Genomic DNA, 24693 nt, shown 5'->3' with positions numbered 1-24693 from the left:
TTTAATTCAGAGGCAAAGAGAGAAAAATGGAACAAATCTTTGTTCCTGTCTTTCAACAGTGCTTCCACACTTCTTGCCTTTCCTCCTGTACTTCTGAAAACTGCTCTCATTGCAAGAGGAACTGTTTTGAAAAGATAAACGTCCTCTGGGCATAAAGTTGTTTCATCAGTCACGAAGCATTATTTCAGAAACTATCTATTGCTGAAAAGACACTAGTTAAGCTATTTTGAGAGCCATGTCATAGCTTAGCTTCACTGCCGTACAATTGTGCATTGCATCATTTTCATCCTGTAGGTACATGTAGACCAAATGTGGAAAAGTACAGTCTACAAGAAAAGTGTAATGATAATGAACTGAGGCTAGTCACCATATTCCCACAAAAGAATATCCACAAAGGGACATGGAAATCTCCAGATGGAGAGACAATCAACTTATACAAAGAAAGCATGGCTCAGACATTAAGGATGTTAGGGTGAGGAGGGAAGCTGATGCTGGTTTGGATTACATATGGCAATGATCAAGTATAGGCAGAGGATATCAACAAAAATTATAATCATGTAAAAGGAGACAGGAAGTATAATGTGGATCCAGCCATCATCAGTCAGAGGGAAAGAGCAGAATTCAAAAGAGAAATGGATGAAGAGATGAAAGAGATTGTCACTGAGGGGAAAGCTAGCTCCCAAAGGGCATTGGCGATGAATGGAAAGAAAAATATGACAGATGACAGACCTCAAGCTGGAACTGAAAAATAGAGTAAGATGAAGTCAGTGGTGTGATAATGATTGTGAGAAGGCTATTGAGGAACAAAATAGTGCAAGGAAGATGATGCTCTATGAGATACATGAACTGCTGGAGAAAATTATGAGGAAATGAGATGTAAAGCAACAACTATTTGAAAAAAAGAAAAAAAAAAAACAGAATCTGAGGAGGACAGATTGAAAGACATTGAGGAATGTGGGAGTGAAAGGATGTTAGAAGAATGTTTAAGGGAATAAGAGAGAGAAAACAAGGGTGGAAGCCTCAGATACCAATACACAGGAATAAAGAAGGAAAATTGATCAAAGGTAAAACTAAAATCATAGAATGATGGGATGAATATTTTAAATAACTATTGAAACTTGGGGAATCCAGGATTTTGATGAAGAGGAATGGATGGATCAAGCTGGTAGTCATGATGATTAGGAAGAGGAACCAACAGTGGAAGAAATTATCGTAGCTGTTAAGCAGATGAGGAACAACAGAGCTATGAGTGTAGATAAGATACCAAAAAGTGATAAAACAAATTGCAGTAGCCTCAGAGGAGCAGCATTGGTGATACTTCCTAGGATACTGAACAAGAAATTATGACCATAAGCAGAAGCCATGATTGGGGAATAAGCAGCTGCCAGCAGAAAGTCATATACTCCTAGCTCACTTATTTGTTACATAGTTTAATTCTTAATTTCTTTGCGTGTTTTTGGTACTTGCATTGTTTAATTCATAAATTTCGGGCATATTATAGTATTTGAGAGTTGTAGCATCGCATTTTAGTGCCTGAATAGTGTAAAATCGTGTAGTCTCCTTCCGCCGCTGAGCAGTGTGTCAACAGTGCGCAAGTAGCAGCATTACTGCATTTACTAGGCAACCTTGTATTTTAATAACCGTTTAAATTTTGTGTCGATTTGTTTGTGCTCTCTGTAGATTAGTTCAGACGTTCTTTGCACAACAGTTTTTAGCATGGATAGGGACTGCAACTGCTGTGTTCGGATGCAGGCTGAGTTGGCATCCCTTCGCTCCCAGCTTCAGGCAGTGTTGGCTTCGGTCACACAGCTTGAGGCTGTTGCCAATGGGCATCACTGTGGGGGTCCGGATGGGGGTTTGTCGGGGATGGCCAGCTCGTCCCACGCATCCCCCGATCGGACTACGACTGTGGCTGCCAGGGATACTGCCCACATTGAGGCTGATCCCTCACCTGTGGTAGAGTGGGAGGTCGTCTCGAGGTGTGGCAGGGGGCGGAAGACATTCCAGAGGGCTGAACGGAAGGCCTCTCCAGTTGTCTGACGAACCGGTTTCAGGCTCTGTCTCAGGCTGATACTGATCTTCGGCCGGACATGACTGCTTGTCCTGTTCCAGAGGTTGCCCCTCAGTCTGCAAGATCCGGGCGGTCGCAGAGGGTGGGCTTACTGGTAGTTGGAAGCTCCAACATCAGGCGCGTAATGGGCCCCTTAGGGATATGGCAGCAAGAGAGGGGAAGAAAACAAATGTGCACTCCGTGTGCATACTGGGGGGAGTCATTCCAGATGTGGAAAGGGTCCTACCGGATGCCATGAAGGGTACAGGGTGCACCCATCTGCAGGCGGTCGCTCATGTTGGCACCAGTGATGTGTGTCGCTATGGATTGGAGGAAATCCTCTCTGGCTTCCGGCGGCTATCTGATTTGGTGAAGACTGCCAGTCTCGCTAGCGGGATGAAAGCAGAGCTCACCATCTCTGCAGCATCTTCAACAGGACTGACTGTGGACCTTTGGTACAGAGCCGAGTGGAGGGTCTGAATCAGAGGCTGAGATGGTTCTGCGACCATGTGGGCTGCAGATTCCTCGACTTGTGCCATAGGGTAGTGGGGTTTCGGGTTCCGTTGGATAGGTCTGGAGTCCACTACATGCAGCAAGCGGCTACACGGGTAGGAGGGGTTGTGTGGTGTGGACTGGGCAGTTTTTTAGGTTAGGTGGTCTCGGGTAAGTACAGAAAGGGCAACAGTCTCAAAGGGTGCGGAGCAAAGTCAGGACATGCAGGGACCAAGCAGCAATAGGTATTGTAATTGTAAACCATCGAAGCTGCATTGGTAAAGTACCGGAACTTCAAGCACTGACAGAAAGCACTGAAGCTGAAATTGTTATAGGTACAGAAAGCTGGCTGAAGTCAGAGATAAATTCTGTCGAAACTTTTACAAAGGCCCAGACGGTGTTTAGAAAGGATAGATTGCATGCAACCAGAGGTGGCGTGTTTGTCGCTGTTAGTATTAGTTTATCCTGTAGTGAAGTAGAAGTGGATAGTTCCTGTGAATTATTATGGGTGGAGGTTACACTCAACAACTGAGCTAGGTTAATAATTGGCTCCTTTTACCGACCTCCCGACTCAGCAGCATTAGTGGCACAACAACTGAGAGAAAATTTGGAATACATTTCACATAAATTTTCTCAGCATGTTATAGTCTTAGGTGCAGATTTCAATTTACCAGATATAGACTGGGACACTCAGATGTTTAGGATGGGTGGTAGGGACAGAGCATCAACTGAGATTATACTGAGTGCACTATCCAAAAATTACCTCAAGCAATTAAACAGAGAACCAACTTGTGGAGATAACATCTTGGACCTACTGATAACAAACAGACCCAAACTTTCAGACTCTGTAAGTGCAGAACAGGGAATCAGTGACCATAAGGCTGTTGCAGCATCCCTGAATATGGAAGTTAATAGGAATATAAAAAAAGGGAGGAAGGTTTATCTGCTTAGCAAGAGTAATAGAAGGCAGATTTCAGACTACTTAACAGATGAAAACGAAAATTTCTGTTCCGACACTGACAATGTTGAGTGTTTATGGAAAAAGTTCAAGGCAATCGTAAAATGCGTTTTAGACAGGTACGTGCCGAGTAAAACTGTGAGGGACAGGAAAAATCCACTGTGGTTCAACAACAAAGTTAGGAAACTGCTGCGAAAGCAAAGAGAGCTTCACTCCAAGTTTAAATGCAGCCAAAACCTTTTAGACAAACAGAAGCTAAACAATGTCAAAGTTAGCGTAAGGAGGGCTATGCGTGAAGCGTTCAGTGATTTCGAAAGTAAAATTCTATGTACCGACTTGACAAAAAATTCTACGGAGTTCGGGTCTTACGTTAAATCAGTAAGCGGCTCGAAACTGCATATCCAGACACTCCGGGATGATGATGGCATTGAAACAGAGGATGAAACGCTTAAAGCTGAAATACTAAACACCTTTTTCCAAAGCTGTTTCACAGAGGAAGACCGCACTGCAGTTCCTTCTCTAAATCCTCGCACAAACGAAAAAATGGCTGACATCGAAATAAGTGTGCAAGGAATAGAAAAGCAACTGGAATCACTCAACAGAGGAAAGTCCACTGTACCTGACGGGATACCAATTCGATTCTACACAGAGTACGCGAAAGAAATTGTCGCCCTTCTAACAGCCGTGTACCTCAAGTCTCTAGAAGAACGGAAGCTTCCAAATGATTGGAAAAGAGCACAGGTAGTCCCAGTCTTCAAGAAGGGTCATCGAGCAGATGCGCAAAACTATAGACCTATATCTCTGACGTCGATCTGTTGTAGAATTTTAGAACATGTTTTTTGCTGGAGTATCGTGTCGTTTTTGGAAACCCAGAATCTACTCTGTAGGAATCAACATGGATTCCAGAAACAGTGATCGTGTGAGACCCAACTCGCTTTATTTGTTCACGAGACCCAGAAAATATTAGATACAGGCTCCCAAGTAGATGCTATTTTCCTTGACTTCCGGAAGGCGTTCAATACAGTTCCGCACTGTCGCCTGATAAACAAAGTAAGAGCCTACGGAATATCAGACCAGCTGTGTGACTGGATTGAAGAGTTTTTAGCAAACAAAACACAGCATGTTGTTATCAATGGAGAGACGTCTACAGACGTTAAAGTAACCTCTGGCGTGCCACAGGGGAGTGTTATGGGACCATTGCTTTTCACAATATATATAAATGACCTAGTAGTAGTGTCAGAAGTTCCATGCGGCTTTTTGCGGATGATGCTGTAGTATACAGAGAAGTTGCAGCATTAGAAAATTGTAGCGAAATGCAGGAAGATCTGCAGCGGATAGGCACTTGGTGCAGGGAGTGGCAACTGACCCTTAACATAGACAAATGTAATGTATTGCGAATACATAGAAAGAAGGATCCTTTATTGTATGATTATATGATAGCGGAACAAACACTGGTAGCAGTTACTTCTGTAAAATATCTGGGAGGATGCGTACGGAACGATTTGAAGTGGAATGATCATATAAAATTAATTGTTGGTAAGGTGGGTACCAGGTTGAGATTCATTGGGAGAGTCCTTATAAAATGTAGTTCATCAACAAAGGAGGTGGCTTACAAAACACTCGTTTGACCTATACTTGAGTATTGCTCATCAGTGTGGGATCCGTACCAGATCGGGTTGACGGAGGAGATAGAGAAGATCCAAAGAAGAGCGGCGCATTTCGTCACAGGGTTATTTGGTAACCATGATAGAGTTACGGTTAGCAAACTCAAGTGGCAGACTCTGCAAGAGAGGCGCCCTGCATTGCAGTGTAGCTTGCTCGCCAGGTTTCGAGAGGGAGCGTTTCTGGATGAGGTATCGAATATATTGCTTCCTCCTACTTATACCTCCCGAGGAGGTCACGAATGTAAAATTAGAGAGATTCGAGTGTGCACGGAGGCTTTCAGACAGTCGTTCTTCCCGCAAACCATACGCGACTGGAACAGAAAAGGGAGGTAATGACAGTGGCACGTAAAGTGCCCTCCGCCACACACCGTTGGGTGGCTTGCGGAGTGTAAGTGTAGATGTTTGGCTATGTGGTCACTAGATACAGATTCTGTTGGGAACGCTTTTAGTTAGTGAGAAAAGGTTAATTGCAATCCTATGAGATGCACACCCTCACATACGTGATCAAGCCTAATAGAACTGGGATGTGACAGATGTTCTAGAGGTTTTTTCCTTTCCTACAAGGGTTAATCAAATACAAATTGGAATTTTTATTTGACTTGCCTTTTTGTAAACTGAGAGTGGTGCAATCTCTGCTCATTGTTGCTTTCATAACCAGTGATTGTTCTCCACAGCTAGAACACTATTGTACCATTACTTTAATCAGAATTGCAATGTCAGAACAAGAGGTCTATCATCTCTTGTGAATTGCATTATAATCAAGTTTATCATAACAGGGGGCATAAAACCATCTGAAATTTTGAAATGACTTGTGGCACAGTTCAGGGACAACACACTGAGAAAGACTCAAGTGTATGCATGGTACAAACAGTTTTTATGAGGACAAGAAACAGTTGAGAAGGCAGCTCACCGACATTGCCCAAGGACCAGCACAACTGAGGAGAATATTCAAATTGTAAGCCAGTTTACTTAAGCTGATTGCTGAATATCAGTTGCTGAGGTTGGTATAAGCTATGGTAGTGCTGAGGTGATCATCACTGACAGCCTTGGATTTCAGACTGGGTCTGCAATGTGAGCATCTCATCTTCTCACCACAGAGCACAAATTTCATCATCTCAAGGTGTGCAAATGGTTACTGACACACTATCAAACTGAAGGGGAACATTTTCTACACTGGACTGTGATCTGTGATGAAACGTGGGTGCACCATTACACCACAGAATTGAAAAAGAAGCAGAACAAAATGGCGTGAAAAGGGAAAATCTGCTCCTATCAAAGCCAAAAACTGTCTCTCCATGGGGAAGATTCTTGCAGCAGACTTTTTTGATTTTGAAGGAATTTTTCTCATTGTCTTTCTCCACAAATGTCAAACTATGAATGCTGCATACTACTGACAACTTTTGGACCAAATAAAACGTGCATATTGTCAGAAAAGGCACGCATATCAAATCTGGGTTTTGATCGTGCTATGTGACATGATCAACCCCACACAGCTGCCTGGTCTCAATAAAAAATTCAGGAATTGTTCTGGACCTCACCAGAACATCTTCCTAATGGTCCAGGCTCATTGCACTGTGATTTTCACTTGTGTGGACCACTAAAGGACGCAGTTGGGAGGACACAGATTTGGCAAGGTTTGTATTGTTGAAGTGTTCTTGCACAACTGGCTGCTGTCACAGCCATGTTCATTTTACAAAAATGATGTCAAGAAACTGCCTATCCACTTGGAAAAATGTGTTTCCTGTTCAGGAAACTGCATAGATAATAAGTTCATGTGCATGAATTTTTCTGAAGCTTAAATTAATTTATTAAAAAAATCCAGTTAATATTTGATTCATCCCCATACATATTGGTGACAGTCTGAACAGGAGTCACTACACTGGGCAGGGAGGATGTGTTGCCTGTCCTTCAGCAGGAGGCTACCTGGTACTGTTTTGTGGCTCTTCTTTGAAAACCTATGGGTGCCACAGATCCCTTGGCATGTCAGCTGTTAACGTGTTTGGAATTTAGTCATTCTGGAACTTTTTCATCATGCTTCTACAACAACTACAGTGGCCTTACATGAGGGGCATATGGAGACAAGTCCTTGGGAATATCTGATCCCTCCAACCTTTGACAATGTGATTTATTGACTGTCTACTGCAATACATGGGGTACCACATTTACTGAATTCTGAATCAGGGATTGTGCACAGTTATATAATTCCAGTCACTTGTATACTACTGTGACACATAAGAAATGAGACTGGTTGCATTACCAAAGAACTTTTTATCACTGCATATTATTGCACAACTGACCTGGAACTGTGTCTTTATATTGTGTCTATATACTAAACAAAAACAGAAACTGACATGTAGAAATGTTTTAAGTAGTGGAAGGAATGATGTGGATATTTATTAATTCAAATGGGTCGTACTCTGAAGGGCACCACCTCTAATTGAACATATTTAGTAAGTACATAAATTTGCAGCAATGGTCTCAAGTCTTTTGAATGAGACCTAGTACATGACATTTTACAATGGAGTGGAAGAACAGTTGTAATAAGCCACTTATAGTGAGGGTCTCATTTATTTTTTGGATAGTATACAAATGTGAACTGGACTCAGTTGTTATTCTCCCTACATCTCCCACTCTTTTCCACTTTCTTTCTAGTCTTTATTTGCATTATTCCTACCTTCTTTAATTTTCTCTTCCTTTCTAAACTCATCTCACTCCTCCCTGTGTCCTTCTATCATATTGGAAATGAAGCTACCAGAGAAATATTTTTGGGCTCCTACTCTGTATGATGCATTTTCCATAATTTTTTCCTCTCCATATCCTCATAACAAGTTGGTTCCTCTCAATCTGGAGTCTGGATCACTTGAATCTTTACCAACCAATTCCCCCTTTCCTCCTTGAAGAAGAAACATGCAGTTGGAAAAGCTAGAAGTACTATTTTCTACCACATGTGTTTCTGTTGGCACCACTAGGGACTGCATCTCCTTAATGACGCACTGGCCAGCCTTTCAGCTGTCATTTTAACAATTTCCTCAACTGAATTTTCCATTTTATATGCAGGATGTCTGTTTAACTTGAGTCAACTAAATATCTTGTAAACGACACATTTTATGAAAAAATGTTCTAGATGAAAAGTTAAAGTTAGTAAAGGGGACATCTGTCTGTGCTACGACTATAGTGCATTTAAAATTAGTTGTGACTTTTGGTATTTGGCTGACCAGAGGTGGACGAGACACCATTGCCCAGGTAACACCAATGGTCAGCCGGCTTTCCCTACCACACCGCCAGCAGTTCGGCTGGTAAAGTGCCACTGCTGCCACACCATGAGTAAACAGTATCACTGGTAACATACATTAGATGCATCAACATTTGTCAGCTCTCATTGTAAAGTCGTATTTTCTCACATTGAAATGTTCTGTAATTATGAGGTATCATGAGCAAGTGTTTTGTGTTGGTGTTGCATTCATAACAACAGTGCAGTACATCTTAATATGAGATTTGCAATAAAAGTGTTGTCCAAGAACACGTTAACCGGCTGAGCAGACAACGCCCTGCTGCAAAACATTCCTTAGAATTTGACAGTAGTAACGGACAAAACATCATATCATATTGTTGTGATGCATAAAGCACCAACAGTGGAGTGGAGGGAAGCTGATATTCTGTTCTGGGTACAAAGAAATGTTGCACGAGATAAATTTTAACCTAGCATGTACAAGGCGAAGTTAATAGAACTTGTAGTGTTGTACAAGTCTAAACGCCATGCTACCAGGTCAATGAACTGGCTAATGGTAAAGGGCATAGTTTAATCAGGCTTCCTTCATATCATGCTCATTTAAATCTAACTGTGAGTATATGGGTGTAGGTGAAAAGTAATGTGCCAAAAAACAGCAAGAAGTTTACGCTCACTGAGGTTGAAATGCTGACAAAAGAAGCCACTTCAAATGTTACATGACAGGACTGGTCTTGAGTTGTCAACATACCAGGAAGGTGGTGATGAGCCATTCAGAAGGACTGAGACGAGTTCTGAGGAATAGGTAACTTCCCTTGTTGCTATGTTAAAATCTGCATCTTGTTTTGTCAGAACACAGCAGAATTTAGAAATATTTATCTCACTATCATTGTAATGCACTTGAAAATGCGACAGAATCCTGAAATAGTGTATTATTAAACTAACAACTGACTGCAAGTCAGGTCAATAGTTTATGAAACAGCCCATTCTCAGTATACAAATAAACATGTACCTTCATCACTTATACTGTTACAAAAACCACAGCAGTTCTCATTGCACCAGCTATTGATGGCCCTCATTAATTACATTATTTGATTGAAAAAAAAAATCTGTAGTGTCTTGAATATTGTGGTAGATATGGAAGTTTCACTTATTAATCATATGGAAAAACACTCTCGTCTTTGTTCGCTATCGTTTGCCAAAATCTTGTTTCAGTATCTCAAAACATTTATAAGATACAAAGAATTTATGAATATTTCATTCTAGCTTTTTCACTTACTGAAGAGTTCATGATGGAGCACTTTACATACATTCCATTTACTCAAGACTGGAAATAAGCAGCCGTATCCTTCCAAGTTTAAAGAACAATTCAATAATTACCTACATGTAAGTCATAGCAACATGTAACCTAACATGCACCAAACACAAATTTATAGCGAACCTGTTTTTCACTGCAAACCAAGAGTTTCTTGCATTAGTTTACCTATTATCAAAACATTTCAATGACTATGACCATTAATGTAATAATAAGCAGATCATCATGAAGCTGATGAATTTAACTACAAAATGTGTGAGAATGAGAGTTTACTACCAAGTAGTTTCTTTAAAATCACTTCAGAAAGTTTGCAGGTTGGCCGGTTTGCTGTTCACGCAGTCAAGCGATCCTGCCACATTCCACACCAAATTGGACTGTCATTATACTGTGGTCACCTGCTGATGCACGCAGCACATGCTGGCAACTACGCTTCCCTGCACTCGCTCTGTACTAAACTCTCAAAAGTTGCAACTTATTTTAAACACACTACAGTCACCTCCTAGGTTACCCCTCCTGTGTGGGCTGGGTCAGCTTTGTATTTTCAAATGGGAAACCCCATTTTTATTGCATATCTGGACTGTATGACAAAAATAAGTACTTTTACTCAAACCAGAAGTAATTTTACTCAAGCCATTGTTCCCCATTTGTGGTAGATGATGCTGTAATCATGTGTGCCTTTTTTTTTTTTTTTTTTTGCTATTAAGAATCATGCATTTGATTCTACATTTCATTTATGATGTAAACATGAACCTTTGTGTTCTAATGGTTGATACTGATGTTCAAATGTTACTTGAGAGTTGCAAATGTGGTTGTAGAGTAATAATAATATTGCTAGACATTGATATTTCTGGCAAAGAAGATACTTGTAAGGGAATGCAGTTTTCCATTCCCTACAGGACTGATTGCAGTGAGTCCCCAAACCATCAGAATGACTGATTTTGATGGCTGCCCTCAAATCCCACTATCAGGGTGACTGAGTTTGGTGTGTGTTTCTATCCAACCGTTGTAATTCTTGTGCTGGCCACTACACACTTACTGGTGAGATACTAATCACAACCATTGTAATAAGGTAAAATATTCATGAAGTGATAGTGACTGCTGCACCTGCCATGCATACTCCTTGAAATGAAGCACCCCAATGCTGAGGAGCAAAGGGATGCACCAAAATCACGCACCCCAATGGTGACAGGCAAGAGGACTCACCAAAATCAAGAATTTTGATGGGAACAGAAACTATTACATGCATGTTGTTATTCCTGGATTATGCTAAACGTAATTTGTAACTATACATTGAAACAGCTAACCATATTGTACTGTACAATCAAATTTGCAACAGTAAAGTAAATTTCAGTCATAAATATCAACCATTAAAACACAAAGATTTACACTACATCATAAATGAAGTGTACAATCAAGTGTGTCAGTTCTTAATAGTAAAAATAGCCACACTTCATATTTATCAATTATACCACCACCTACCATGAATGGGAAACAACAGTTTACGTAAACTGCAAGTATTTTTTAGCATAGAATCCAAATATGAAATAAAAATCAGGGGGTTTCCATTGGAAAATGTAAAGTTGACCCTGCCCATGCAAGATGAGTGGCTAGGTGGTGGCCAATTGTAGCACAGACAGATGTTCCCTTTACTAATGTCAACATTTCACCTAGGACTTTTTTTCAGATGACATGACATTTTCAAGATATTTAGGTGTCTCAAGTTAAAAGAAACACCCTGAATGTTAAAAATATTAGCAACATTTTTTTCAGTCTCTCTGACAAAGTTAACTGCAACTGCAAAAAGTATCAATTCTACTTGATGTACAGCACTACCATAAATGATTAAACATTATCAGAGCACTAAATTTTCCAAAATATTACATATACAACTATGACTGGTGCAGGAACAGAATTGTAAACCCAGCAAGTTTGCCTTTTTTAATCTACAAATTTTCTATGAGTGCCCCTCCAGTCACATGTCATGCATCCACATGGCAGTCAAGTTCATTCCATACCTTATGTAGCAATATCCCATCAATGGTCATCACAGCAGTGTTGATGCATTTTCTGAGCTGTTCCAGTGTTCTTGGCATTGGGGGGTATGTAAACAAGTGAAAATGTCACAGTGCATTAGATCAGGTGATCTGGGGTGCCAAGGGAATCGAGCCACATTGTGTTCATCACTACAGCAAATCCAGCAGTGTGGAAGTTAATTCTTTAGGTAGTGATGAACATCGATGCTCCAATGAGGGGGTGTCCTACCTTGTCGGAAAATGAAATTCTCAGAATCAGTAGACTGTTGTGGAAACAACCACAACGTATCAAAGTAAGAGGTACCCATAAAGTCTTTTCACAGAAGAAAAATGGCCCATACAGTTTTGTCTGTGACAGTGGACAGAAACATCAAATATTAACCCTCAGTGATTCTTTTTCAAGCACCACAATTTCATGAGGATTACCGGTGCCCTACACTCTCACATGGTGGCAATTAACCTTTTCAGATAAATGGAAGGTTGCTTTGTCACTTAATATCACTCTGGAGGTGAAATGTTCATCTTCTTACTTTGTCATCATTTCATCAAGGCACTGCACTCATAACATCAACTGGTGGGCACAATGAAGATTCAGTGAGTTTATGGTTCTATTCATGAATCAGCCATATTTTTAGATATAATACTTTGGAAAATATAGGACTCTTTAAGCAAATGAATCATTTGTGGTAACCCTGTATATTAAATAAAATGCAATATATTCAACAGTAAAAATTCAATTGTTATTAGAAGTTAGTGGGATTTTGTTACAATATAATGATAAAGCAAAAGTACATTTCCATGATAGGTCATCCACAAAGTAAATTCCACTAATAGAGCCTGGAACCTACAGTGCTGCTCCCATTTTGTGCATGTGACTTGCACATTATGGTATTTCGGCTAGACATTTGTGCCATTTGCTTTTAGCTGTGTGCTGACAGAAGTTTGTGAAGATGACCAGAATACAAGGAGGTGCTGCATTTGTGAAAGTGAGATAAAATAGTATTTAGGAAGAGAGGGTTCAAATAATGTTTCAGTATTCTGATTTAAGTGATGCTCTGCAGATGTGCAGAAGGTTCTGCAATGTAAAGGGTAGTTTGTGGTAACAAATGAATGAACTGAAACAAACTGTCATATGAAATCAATTTATTGCAACCTAATCACTAGAGGATGAGCACATGATTGATTTAATGGGTTGACTGCTAACATAGGGGTCTCATTATGCACTGTTGTATGGTGCCCTAATGATATCTTTTAAATCATGAAAGCCCAGCCTAATGAACAACCACTGAATAAATTGTCACACATAAATAATTGTGAAATATTAAAACGAAGATACAGGGATAGTGTTAGGACAAGGGTGTACACTGACACCAGTATTAAAATTTACTCATAGTTTTATTTAGCATAAAAAACAAATTATATAGAATCTTATCCTAACAGAGGCTAATATTATAGACTGTGAAACAAATATACAGTATATTTTGAAACAGCGTTACTATCAGTGTAAACAGAACATACATAGGTGATGTTTGACTTGTGTCAATGGCATTGTGCAGTGCACCAAATCATTAACCTGAAAAAATTCCCCACATATAGCCAGTTTGCTGAAGTCTATTCGAATAATTAATTCACCAAAGGAAAATCCAGAAACAAATTCATTCTTTAAGTTACAAAGTGTTCCACTGAAATGGCTAAGTGTAAATTAGCTGCGCACCATGCTCTCACTTAACACACGTGGCTCATACGCAGCACAAGACTTTACCACCTAACTCCACAAAGAATAGTGACAAAAGACCTAGAAACCTATTCTGCTTGCTCCTGTTCAACTCTATCATGTGACTTACTATCTTGGTCAAAAGAGTATCTGCATACCTGACCACAATTCTCTTGTACATACTTTTTTCTTTCAAATGTTAATTGTATCATATATATTCATTATACAGGGCGAGTCACTGACTATTGCCACCTAGAATAACTCCAAAAGTATGATAAGAGCTGAGAAGTTTGTGGGACAAAAATTCAAAAGTTGCATGGGACAACGGGATCCATAATATGATGTTGGTTTTTTGTTGCTAGGTGGGTTCGCTTCAGATATATGAAGGTCAACTTTGTTTTTTCAAATGCAATGCTATAGTTTGCTACTTATGTTCTGATAGTGGCTATCGGGACAAATCCAATGATGTGTAACAATAAGGTCTTTGAAGGTCAACAAAGGTCACAAAGGTGGCATGAATGTCCATTTACAGAAGTTGTTCGATGTGATGACCACTGGTGTCAATGCAGTGCAGCAATCTTCTTATCATGGATTGAGTGGCATTCCTTATCACATGTGCACTTATCGAAGCACATGCTCTGACAATTTTCTCTCACATATCTTCAGGTGTAGTTGGAACGTCTTTATAAACAATGTCTTTTATGAATCCCCACAAGGAAAAATCTAGAGGCATCAAGTCTGGCAAATGAGCTGGTCATGACGCATCTCCTCCGTGTCCAATCCAATGAGTTGGTAATTGTCTCTGCAACTCATTTCTAGCCATCAGCAAAAAATGTGCTGGACACCCATCGTGTTGATACCACATACTGTTTATTGTTCCTAAAGGTATTTCTTCCAATAACAGATCTAATGTTCCTTGCACAAATGTTTTGTACTTCCTACCATTAAGATTTCCTTCAATGAAATGGGGGCCTATAATTCTGTCCTCCAGAATCCCACACCATACATTCACTGACCACAGTTTTTGGTGTGCAACTTGCCGCAGCCAACATGGATTTTCAGTTGCCCAATAATGCATGTTATGCAAATTAACATTTCCACAGTTCGCGAACATAGCCTTGTCAGAAAATAAAATCAAATTAATAAATGTGTTACCCCTCTGAATCTGAAGTTGAGCCCATCGGCAGAATTCAATATGACACATACAATCCATACCAGTTAATTCTTGGTGGAAACTGATATGGTAAGGATGATATTTATGGCGATGCAGAACACGAACAACAGTACTCTGGCTCATGCACTTTCCCTCGTGATTTGACATGAACTAACGCAAGGATCTTGAACCACAGTACCAATTTCCGTTTCCTTGTTAGTAACTTTCCTTTGCTGGATATGTTTCTGATGCATAAAAGTTCCAGTTGTTCTTAATTTATCATACACATATTTAAATGTATGATGTGTAGGGTGAGTACATTGGGGATATCTTTCAGTGTATGTCTGTAGCTCTCACTGAATTTCGTTGGCATTCTCCATAAATGAGAAGCACATCGACTTGTTCTTTAAATAAATACATCATTTACATTTATTTGATTTGATAATACTAGTCTTACCTTTGCTATTAGTGTTGTATTGTGAAACCATTGAATGGCATTTACATGTCAATGGCACGTTAGAGGGATATCTATTTACTCGATATGCGAGAGAGAATTGTCAGAACATGTGCTTCGATAAGTGCACATGCGATGAGGAATACCACTCAGTCCATGATAAGAAGATTGTAGCATTTCATTGTTTCCAATGGTCATCACTTCGAACACCTTCTGTAAATGGACGTTCATGCCACCTTTGTGACCTTTTTTGACCTTCAAAGACCTTACTGTTACACATAATTGGATTCATCCCAATAGCTGCTATCAGAAAATAAGTAGCAAACTACAGAATCCCATTTAGAAAAACAAAGTTGACCTTCATATCCCCGACGCGACTCCACCTAGCAACAAAAAAACGTCATATTATGGCCCCCGTTGTCCCACACAACTTTTGTCCCACAAACTTCTCAGCTCTTATCATGCTTTCAGAGTTATTCTAGGTGGAAATAGTTAGTGACTCACCCTGTATATGTTTGACTAATGCGCATAAATACCATCACATTACAGTTAAATACTGCCATATAATCTTCTTATATAAATTACACTTCATACATCGTATAACTGGAATGGCAATCACAGGTCAAACATGCTACTTCACACTCTCTTTCTGGTTTCGCACTACATTGTTGAAGTACCTTCCTTACCAATATTAATTTGCAAATTTCTTATTAAATCAACACAAACAGTTAAAAATAGCACAAACAGTTCATGCAAAGGCTAATATTCTCATGTAACTGTGGAGAACTCTGTTTTGGTGCTCAGTAACAACAATATATTATTTTATTTATAATGTGTCCCAATCACATGGTGGCTCAGTTTTATAACTTACACCCTCCCCCCCCCCCCCCCACCCCCACCCAAATCAGGAAATTCAGGTAGCTACCACTTACTGACATGGCAGATACCTACATACTTCCTCACTGTGGCCCCTCAGATGGTCCCTCCTTACCTGCCTGGCCTGGTCACTACTCCACAACTTAGCATCCAAATATCTCTCACTAAACTTTCCATTCTTTGGCCATTTTACATATAGGACAAACTGGCTGCATCATTACAATTACTTTAAAAAACCTGCCGATGATTCTCTGCATCCTTATTATACATTATCTTAAACTCAAAATTTTCTTCCTTTTAACCATCACTTCTGTGAACTTTATGGGGATGAGCCAATGCTTGTTTTAGTGGTGCATAGCTGGGTGCAAATTCTCTTTTGCATGAGTGAAGTAACTGGCCATTAAAAGTGGCTACAGAACTCTTGGAGAAAATAGGTAATTCACAATTATGACATTTGTGTTTTGATTCCCTGGAATTTTATGTAATGTTATACATAAACTAGTGGCTGTCTGATCCATGTATCATAAAATGTGTGCTCAACAAATGATTATGTAAGTGAGAACAGAAAATTAAATGCCACAATGCTGCAACAAGCCTTCTGACCAGGTATCATGCTAAAATTGATAAATTGATTAGCTACATTGTAGCTTAGATTGACACTGGTGTGGTAATGAATTTCTGAAACTGAATAATAGTCAACTGTTGAAAAGCCTTCTGACTCGCTTCCAAAATTTTGTGGCTGATGTGGAAAAACTAATGAAATTCAAAAACTCTTGTCATAACCTTTTTTGCTCTCTTTAATTATTTGACAAGCCTTTGTCCTTGTAACCCGAAAGTTTGCTACATTATCAACAGGTGGACCAGATTTGACTTTCTAGTTGTGCCCGTGTGTTCCTGACTGCAGAGTGACATTCGTCATTCTACTGGGCAACTGACAGCCTCCTATGATCTCTGAAGATCTTCAGTATGGATGCTTCAACAGCACTGTAAATCATTCTTGTAATGTGATTTACTCAGTCCTGAACCCTGTCTCTATATTCATACCTAGGTTCTGACTGTACAACATCTGCTTCACTCTTCTGAGCACCCATTTTAGCAGTTTCCTTTTGGCACCTCCCTCTGTATGGAAAGTGTATTCAGACAGGTTTGTGGTCACTAGAGTGAAGACCAGTATCTACTTCCTTCTTAGCAATGTCTGTAAGGGTAGAAGAAAACATTAACAATTCAGAATTGCCCTGTCACTGGGGTAAAATGCATAGCTTGATCTTAATTCTGAAGTAATTGTTATCAGAGCCTCAAATGACATGCTGTGCAATAAAATCTCCAACAAGAGGGAATGGCTGGGGTAGCTGCCTGATTAGACCTACAAGAGATTCTTCATATGTTGGATAAGTGCACTGTCACACGGCAATTGTGACACCTGCAAGCTGGTGATAAGTGAAAGAGATAAGGTATGGTATTGTTATAATACTAAGTTCATCTTTCCTGTGCAAGGCATAACCTCTCATCAGAGGCCATCATCAGACACTTTCAAGCATCTGCAATAGAAACAGAAAGGGCAACATTTATCATCCTGTGAAATTAAAGAAAGCAGGTAATCAGATGATCTTTCTCACTACCCTTTTCGATTGACACTTGCCTCATTTTAGTGACAATATGGCATTTGTACTGAGACAAACACTTTGTTAGGTGGCACAAACTTAAGCTTTTGTTTATTACATAGAGTGTCTACCACTACAAAGGAAATGAAACACATGACTGCCCATGTAGCTGTGCCAGTAAGGCCCAATCGTAGGAGCAAGTGCTGCCAAAAGCATTAGTTACTTGTGTGTATGGGTGCACTGCCTTTGACAATTGGTTTCCTCAGGGCTGCTGCAAATGAAAAAGTGAAATTTGGAGGTCAGCTGGCCTCAGATTACTTCCTTGCCTCATTATGTGGCATCTATTCGATAAATTTGATTCCTAGATCTTCTCCTATGTGACATAAGCACAAGAGCCCTGCTCTGAGGTGGATGCAGTCCCAAACAGTTACAGCATGTTGATAGAGAGATGAATTCTACTTCTCCCATGAGGGTCATTCAGCCACAACCATCACATGTGACTGTAATATGGCTGTACTTCTGGCACTTACATTATATTGGATCTGGACCAGATGGACAGTTATTCCGATGCACGTGTTGAGCAGTACGGAAGAGTTAAACATCAAAATAAAAGCTACCATCACTTTAGACTTCCACAGACTCTCTTTCGCATGCATCCAATCTCAGCAACACCTTCATTTTCCCACTCCTTGTGTAACTCTACAAGCACAGTGTCTCTTCATGATTACGCAACTCACATGTTATAGCATATTTGTCAAGTTTCTCAGCTTTTGCAAATATTACACTCATCCAGCTATGGCAGTTTGTCTTAGGAGGGCAACAAAATTCTAGCATTGTAGAAATTTAAGTTGGATCACTATTCTCTCCAGATCTGTATGGATGTAAAAGGGAGACAATTTCTACAATTTTCCTTTTTCTGTACATATGACTATAAAGACATGCTGACGTAAATGTGTTTAAAAATTTAAATTCACATTTTGAGTGGTTGAAAATTGTTCAGGAGGATGAACCTCTCTAGTGCTTTCATTTAGTTTGGTGTTTATTCCCACTAGTGGTACACCCATTCCATCAAAAGATCAAGATTTTGAGTTAAGCTCTCAATTTCTCTTCCACAAGTGTCATGGGAATTGGCTGTCAACTAAGGCAGATCCCCACATGTCTATGTGAGATCCCTGTAACCTCTGAAACATGATGCTCCACTGCCATGTTTCAACAGTCCCCAGTTCAGGGTGCGCATTTTTGCCTAACTTGTAGCTGACCTAGGCTGGCACCACCTGGAGGGGTATGTGTGGCTTATTGAATGACATGGGCAAGGTAAGCATACCCCAATTTGATTTATAATAATAATAATAATAATAATAATAATGGTAGTAATTGTACTATGTGCTGCAGATAAATACAATTGTAATCTGGACTCGTGAAAAGGTGGAAGAAACGGATAAAGTGACATGTACATGGTCAAAAACATCAACACATACTTGAAGTATGAAAACAAACAGAATACAGTGGTGTTCATAAAAGTGTGTTGTGAGAAATGCATAGTGCTACAGAACATCTAAAAAGTAGATGAAAATTATCAGTTTCTAATACAGAAAAACAATGATGTGCTAGCAGACATTTCCCAATGTAAGAGAGAAAGCAGCTGAAAAATCACCACCACTGATGATGTTTTACCCCAATAAAGCGAAAGGCGTTTGGTGAAAAAAATTATGCATTTTTGCAGTTGCAACGACGTGTCAAAAATACCCTCGTGAATCAAAAATATGCATGGATGCCATTTGTTTCTCATTCTGTATTCTACTACCCCAGAAAGGCAAATTCTCATCACTTTCACCATACAGCATTGTGATTACTTGCTGTTTCTACTCACATGTCAATATTTCAGCCATTTTAATATTTCCCAGTGCTAGAAAAAAGTGTCTGTGTATACTGTCAGAAGGAAAGGTGACCAAATCTCCACATACCTTGTACATTACACTGCATTCATCATCATACGAAATCCACTCCAAACCCTGGTAAGCATAGGGCACTTCAAAATTTTTATCAAAAATGTATTTACTCCCAGTGGAATGAAGGAACTGACACACTTCTGGATAGCTTACAAATCCTTTACTTCCAATTTTTCCATATCCTGAAGCAGGAGCTGACCAACCATGATTCTCAGCATTAATGAGCCTGTGAGAAAAGGAAATTAAAGTGTGCAAGTTCAGAAGAGTTAGTGTCAATACATGAGAGTTAAAGATAATCTTACAGCATAAAGATTTTAGTTGCAATGGGATCCACAGCCAAAGAAAATTTTTTGAATGACATAAATTATGACATGGGCTGTCACTGATTGGATTAAATATCTTTTTTATTTTTTGGTTCTCACTGTAGACATTCACAAGTGAGTCTGAAGTTCATACCAGATGTAAAATAGTTAAAATACAAAATACAGAACAACAATAAATTGTTTAATCAAAAGGATAGATAAAGAAGGAAGACTTACATGGTATTACCCATGAAGCAGACTGTTACAGTCTGAATGTTTGTCTAATTATGCTTTGTGGGCTGGCCTAGCACATAATAAAATTAAGCCCAAGTAGAATTCAAAGTGGAAGGCATACAGCCAGGGAGAAAATCACACATAAATCGTATTACCATATTACTGGACTTTTAAAATTAAAAACATGGCATCAAATGTTTCCTTGACAGCAGTGATATAATATGCCACTAAGAAGTGTAGGTGTACTTGTTCATGTACGGACACACCATACAGCCAACCAGTCAGAGATAAACTAGAGCAGCAAGATATGTTCTATGTGTCATTTAAATAATATTACAGTAATCTTTGTTCATCTGTGAAAGTGGCACGGTGCATTTATGAAATTAATGGTAAAATCACCTTTCAATTTTCTTAGTATAGAAATAAGTGTAAGTATCACAATTACAAGTTGTTATAACAATAATGAAATGTGATACCATTTTTGTACTAGTTTTTTTTTACCTTCGGTGAAGACTCTGTCCACTTGTGCTGCTTTGCAACAATGTTGCTTTCATGATATGAGGCATGCCTCTGTATGTTATATTGTGTGGCTCAGGCTTGAGCTCTGTATTTCATTCCTCATATTACCTTTTGCTTTGCCCCATGTGACAGCCAGACAAATTCCAGTTTGTTTAAATACTAGTGGGGGTTTATGTTTCTTTTGGGACATTTGCATTACATTCTAAGATAGTCATTTATCATGTGCTGGATTCAAATTGCCTGTCATTAGATGGCCTATGTCTTTTCTTATTTCAGGGCATTCCAAGCTTATGACTAACAGTGACCAATTCATTGTAGTATATAGGCACCTTTCTTCTATTTTTATTATTTATTTTTTACTTTTATATTTTCCTTTTATATGGACATTTTTATTGCTACAGTAGTTGTTAAGAAAAAGAAGAAGAAGAAGACTACGAAAGAAAAATGCCACTATCTTATACATTGTTTTAATATACTGGTTTACTATAGTCTTACAATATCCTGAATGTTACATCTATGATTATGAACAATTAATAAGCTGACTGATTCATGTTAGTAGGCATGCTCCTGTTTTTCTATCTCCTTTCTATTTATCTTTTCATTGAGTATCTTGATGTTCTTTCTTTGCTACTGTTGTTAAGGAGAAATATAGAGAATTAAATCTGTGCATTACCTCATAGTTTATTATAATTCACTGGTTTTTCATAAGAATCTGACACACTGTGGTATACAGTGCCTGATCTATGTATGGGTCTAAGCCCCCAACTTTTTATCTTTTCATATTTTTACCCAAAGAGCCTTTCAAGCCAGCTGTTGTTAAAGAGGAAGGTAGAAGACTATCTGTAGCTTACATTGCGTCTATTAAAGCATATGAAGTAAAATAAAAATTGTCATTAAATTTAATCACATTTAATTATTACTGTCCATTAATTTTTTCAAACATCCCTTCATTGCTGCCACTAATAAGAAGGAAGATGGGAAGATGTGCATGGATTTGTTTTATATTTTGCTATAGTATACTGTGTAAAACAGAACTGTTACAAAAATACAAAATTGTTAAGGCTTTCGTGGCCACTTGTTGACAAACTGCCTATTGGCTTCTGTCTCGGGTTCTTCGGCCGACATTCATCTAATGATTTTTCTGACGCTTCGCCAGCCACTCGTGCTGGCGAAATGTCAAAAAAATCATTAGATGAACGTCGGCCGAAGAAACCCAGACAGAAGCCAATAGGCAGTTTGTTACAAAAATGTTATCATATTTTATTATTAATACAAAATATGTGTCAAAGAGTGTTTTATACCATACGTAACTATGCCAATAGTATGCACATACACAGACACAAGCAGACATTTGTAAACACACGTGTGTGTGTGTGTGTGTGTGTGTGTGTGTGTGTGTGTGTGTGTGTGTGTGTGTGTGTGTGTGTGTGTGTCTGCGAGTGTATACCTGTCCTTTTTTCCCCCTAAGGTAAGTCTTTCCACTCCCGGGATTGGAATGACTCCTTACCCTCTCCCTTAAACCCACATCCTTTCGTCTTTCCCTCTCCTTCCCTCTTTCCTGACGAAGCAACCGATTGATGCGAAAGCTTGAATTTTGTGTGTATGTTTGTGTGTCTATCGACCTGCCAGCACTTTTGTTTGGTAAGAACAAAGATGATGTGACTTACCAAACGAAAGTGCTGGCAGGTCGATAGACACACAAACATACACACAAAATTCAAGCTTTCGCAAACGAATCTGCTACAGTCCGGAATCCCTGAACCATTACACCAACAACCTGAAAACAGCTTTCGCATCCCGCAACTACCCTCCTGACCTGGTACAGAAGCAAATAACCAGAGCCACTTCCTCATCTCCTCAAACCCAGAACCTCTCACAGAAGAACCCCAAAAGTGCCCCACTTGTGACAGGATACTTTCCGGGACTGGATCAGACTCTGAATGTGGCTCTCCAGCAGGGATACGACTTCCTCAAATCCTGCCCTGAAATGAGATTCATCCTTCATGAAATCCTCCCCACTCCGCCGTCCACCTAACCTTCGTAACCTCTTAGTTCATCCCTATGAAATCCCCAAACCACCTTCCCTACCCTCTGGCTCCTACCCTTGTAACCGGCCCTGGTGTAAAACCTGTCCCATGCACCCTCCCACCACCACCTACTCCAGTCCTGTAACCTGGAAGGTGTACACGATCAAAGGCAGAGCCACATGTGAAAGCACCCACATGATTTACCAACTGACCTGCCTACACTGTGAAGCTTTCTATGTGGGAATGACCAGCAACAAACTGTCCATTCACATGAATGGACACAGGCAGACAGTGTTTGTTGGTAATGAGGATCACCCTGTGGCTAAACATGCCTTGGTGCACGGCCAGCACATCTTGGCACAGTGTTACACCGTCCGGGTTATCTGGATACTTCCCACTAACACCAACCTGTCAGAACTCCGGAGATGGGAACTTGCCCTTCAGCATATCCTCTCTTCTCGTTATCCGCCAGGCCTCAATCTCCGCTAATTTCTAATTTCAATTTGCCGCCGCTCATACCTCACCTGTTTTTCAACAACATCTTTGCCTCTGTACTTCCGCCTAGACTGACATCTCTGCCCAAACTCTTTGCCTTTACAAATGTCTGCTTGTGTCTGTGTATGTGCGGATGTATATGTGTGTGTGTGTGTGCGCGAGTGTATACCTGTCCTTTTTTCCCCCTAAGGTAAGTCTTTCCGCTCCCAGGATTGGAATGACTCCTTACCTTCTCCCTTAAAACCCACATCCTTTCGTCTTTCCCTCTCCTTCCCTCTTTCCTGACGAAGCAACCGTTGGTTGCGAAAGCTTGAATTTTGTGTGTATGTTTGTGTTTGTTTGTGTGTCTATCGACCTGCCAGCACTTTTGTTTGGTAAGTCACATCATCATCTTTGTATGTGTGTGTGTGTGTGTGTGTGTGTGTGTGTGTGTGTGTGTGTGTGTGTGTGCCCACACTCCTGGAAATGGAAAAACGAACACATTGACACCGGTGTGTCAGACCCACCATACTTGCTCCGGACACTGCGAGAGGGCTGTACAAGCAATGATCACACGCACGGCACAGCGGACACACCAGGAACCGCGGTGTTGGCCGTCGAATGGCGCTAGCTGCGCAGCATTTGTGCACCGCCGCCGTCAGTCTCAGCCAGTTTGCCGTGGCATACGGAGCTCCATCACAGTCTTTAACACTGGTAGCATGCCGCGACAGCGTGGACGTGAACCGTATGTGCAGTTGACGGACTTTGAGCGAGGGCATATAGTGGGCATGCGGGAGGCCAGGTGGACGTACCGCCGAATTGCTCAACACGTGGGGCGTGAGGTTTCCACAGTACATCGATGCTGTCGCCAGTGGTCGGCGGAAGGTGCACGTGCCCGTCGACCTGGGACCGGACCGCAGCAACACACGGATGCACGCCAAGACCGTAGGATCCTACGCAGTGCCGTAGGGGACCGCACCGCTACTTCCCAGCAAATTAGGGACACTGTTGCTCCTGGGGTATCGGCGAGGACCATTCGCAACCGTCTCCATGAAGCTGGGCTACGGTCCCGCACATCGTTAGGCCGTCTTCCGCTCACGCCCCAACATCGTGCAGCCTGCCTCCAGTGGTGTCGCGACAGGCGTGAATGGAGGGACGAATGGAGACGTGTCGTCTTCAGCGATGAGAGTCACTTCTGCCTTGGTGCCAATGATGGTCGTATGCGTGTTTGGCACCGTGCAGGTGAGCGCCACAATCAGGACTGCATACGACCGAGGAACACAGGGCCAACACCCGGCATCATGGTGTGGGGAGCGATCTCCTACACTGGCCGTACACCACTGGTGATCGTCGAGGGGGCACTGAATAGTGCACGGTACATCCAAACCGTCATCGAACCCATCGTTCTACCATTCCTAGACCGGCAAGGGAACTTGCTGTTCCAACAGGACAATGCACGTCCGCATGTATCCCGTGCCACCCAACGTGCTCTAGAAGGTGTAAGTCAACTACCCTGGCCAGCAAGATCTCCGGATCTGTCCCCCATTGAGCATGTTTGGGACTGGATGAAGCGTCGTCTCACGCGGTCTGCACGTCCAGCACGAACGCTGGTCCAACTGAGGCGCCAGGTGGAAATGGCATGGCAAGCCGTT

The 24693-nt window shown here is 40.7% G+C and overlaps 1 protein-coding gene across 6 annotated transcripts in view; it reads right to left on the bottom strand.

Moving 5' to 3' along the window:
* The window catches only part of LOC126185004 (acidic mammalian chitinase-like), a 178000-nt gene that overhangs the window by 16094 nt on the left and 137213 nt on the right, over positions 1-24693 (bottom strand). For 5 of the 6 annotated variants that reach the window (XM_049927725.1, XM_049927727.1, XM_049927726.1 and 2 more), the window contains one exon: positions 19501-19711. The exons of the other annotated variant lie outside the window; for it this stretch is intronic. In XM_049927725.1, coding sequence (XP_049783682.1) covers positions 19501-19711 — 211 coding nt within the window. The remainder of the gene's footprint in view (positions 1-19500; positions 19712-24693) is intronic. 6 annotated transcript variants of the gene reach the window in all.

Source organism: Schistocerca cancellata, chromosome 4, assembly GCF_023864275.1.
Source record: "Schistocerca cancellata isolate TAMUIC-IGC-003103 chromosome 4, iqSchCanc2.1, whole genome shotgun sequence".
In the NCBI taxonomy this organism is placed as follows: Eukaryota; Metazoa; Arthropoda; class Insecta; order Orthoptera; family Acrididae; genus Schistocerca; species Schistocerca cancellata.
This window is presented reverse-complemented; position numbering and strand designations above follow the sequence as displayed.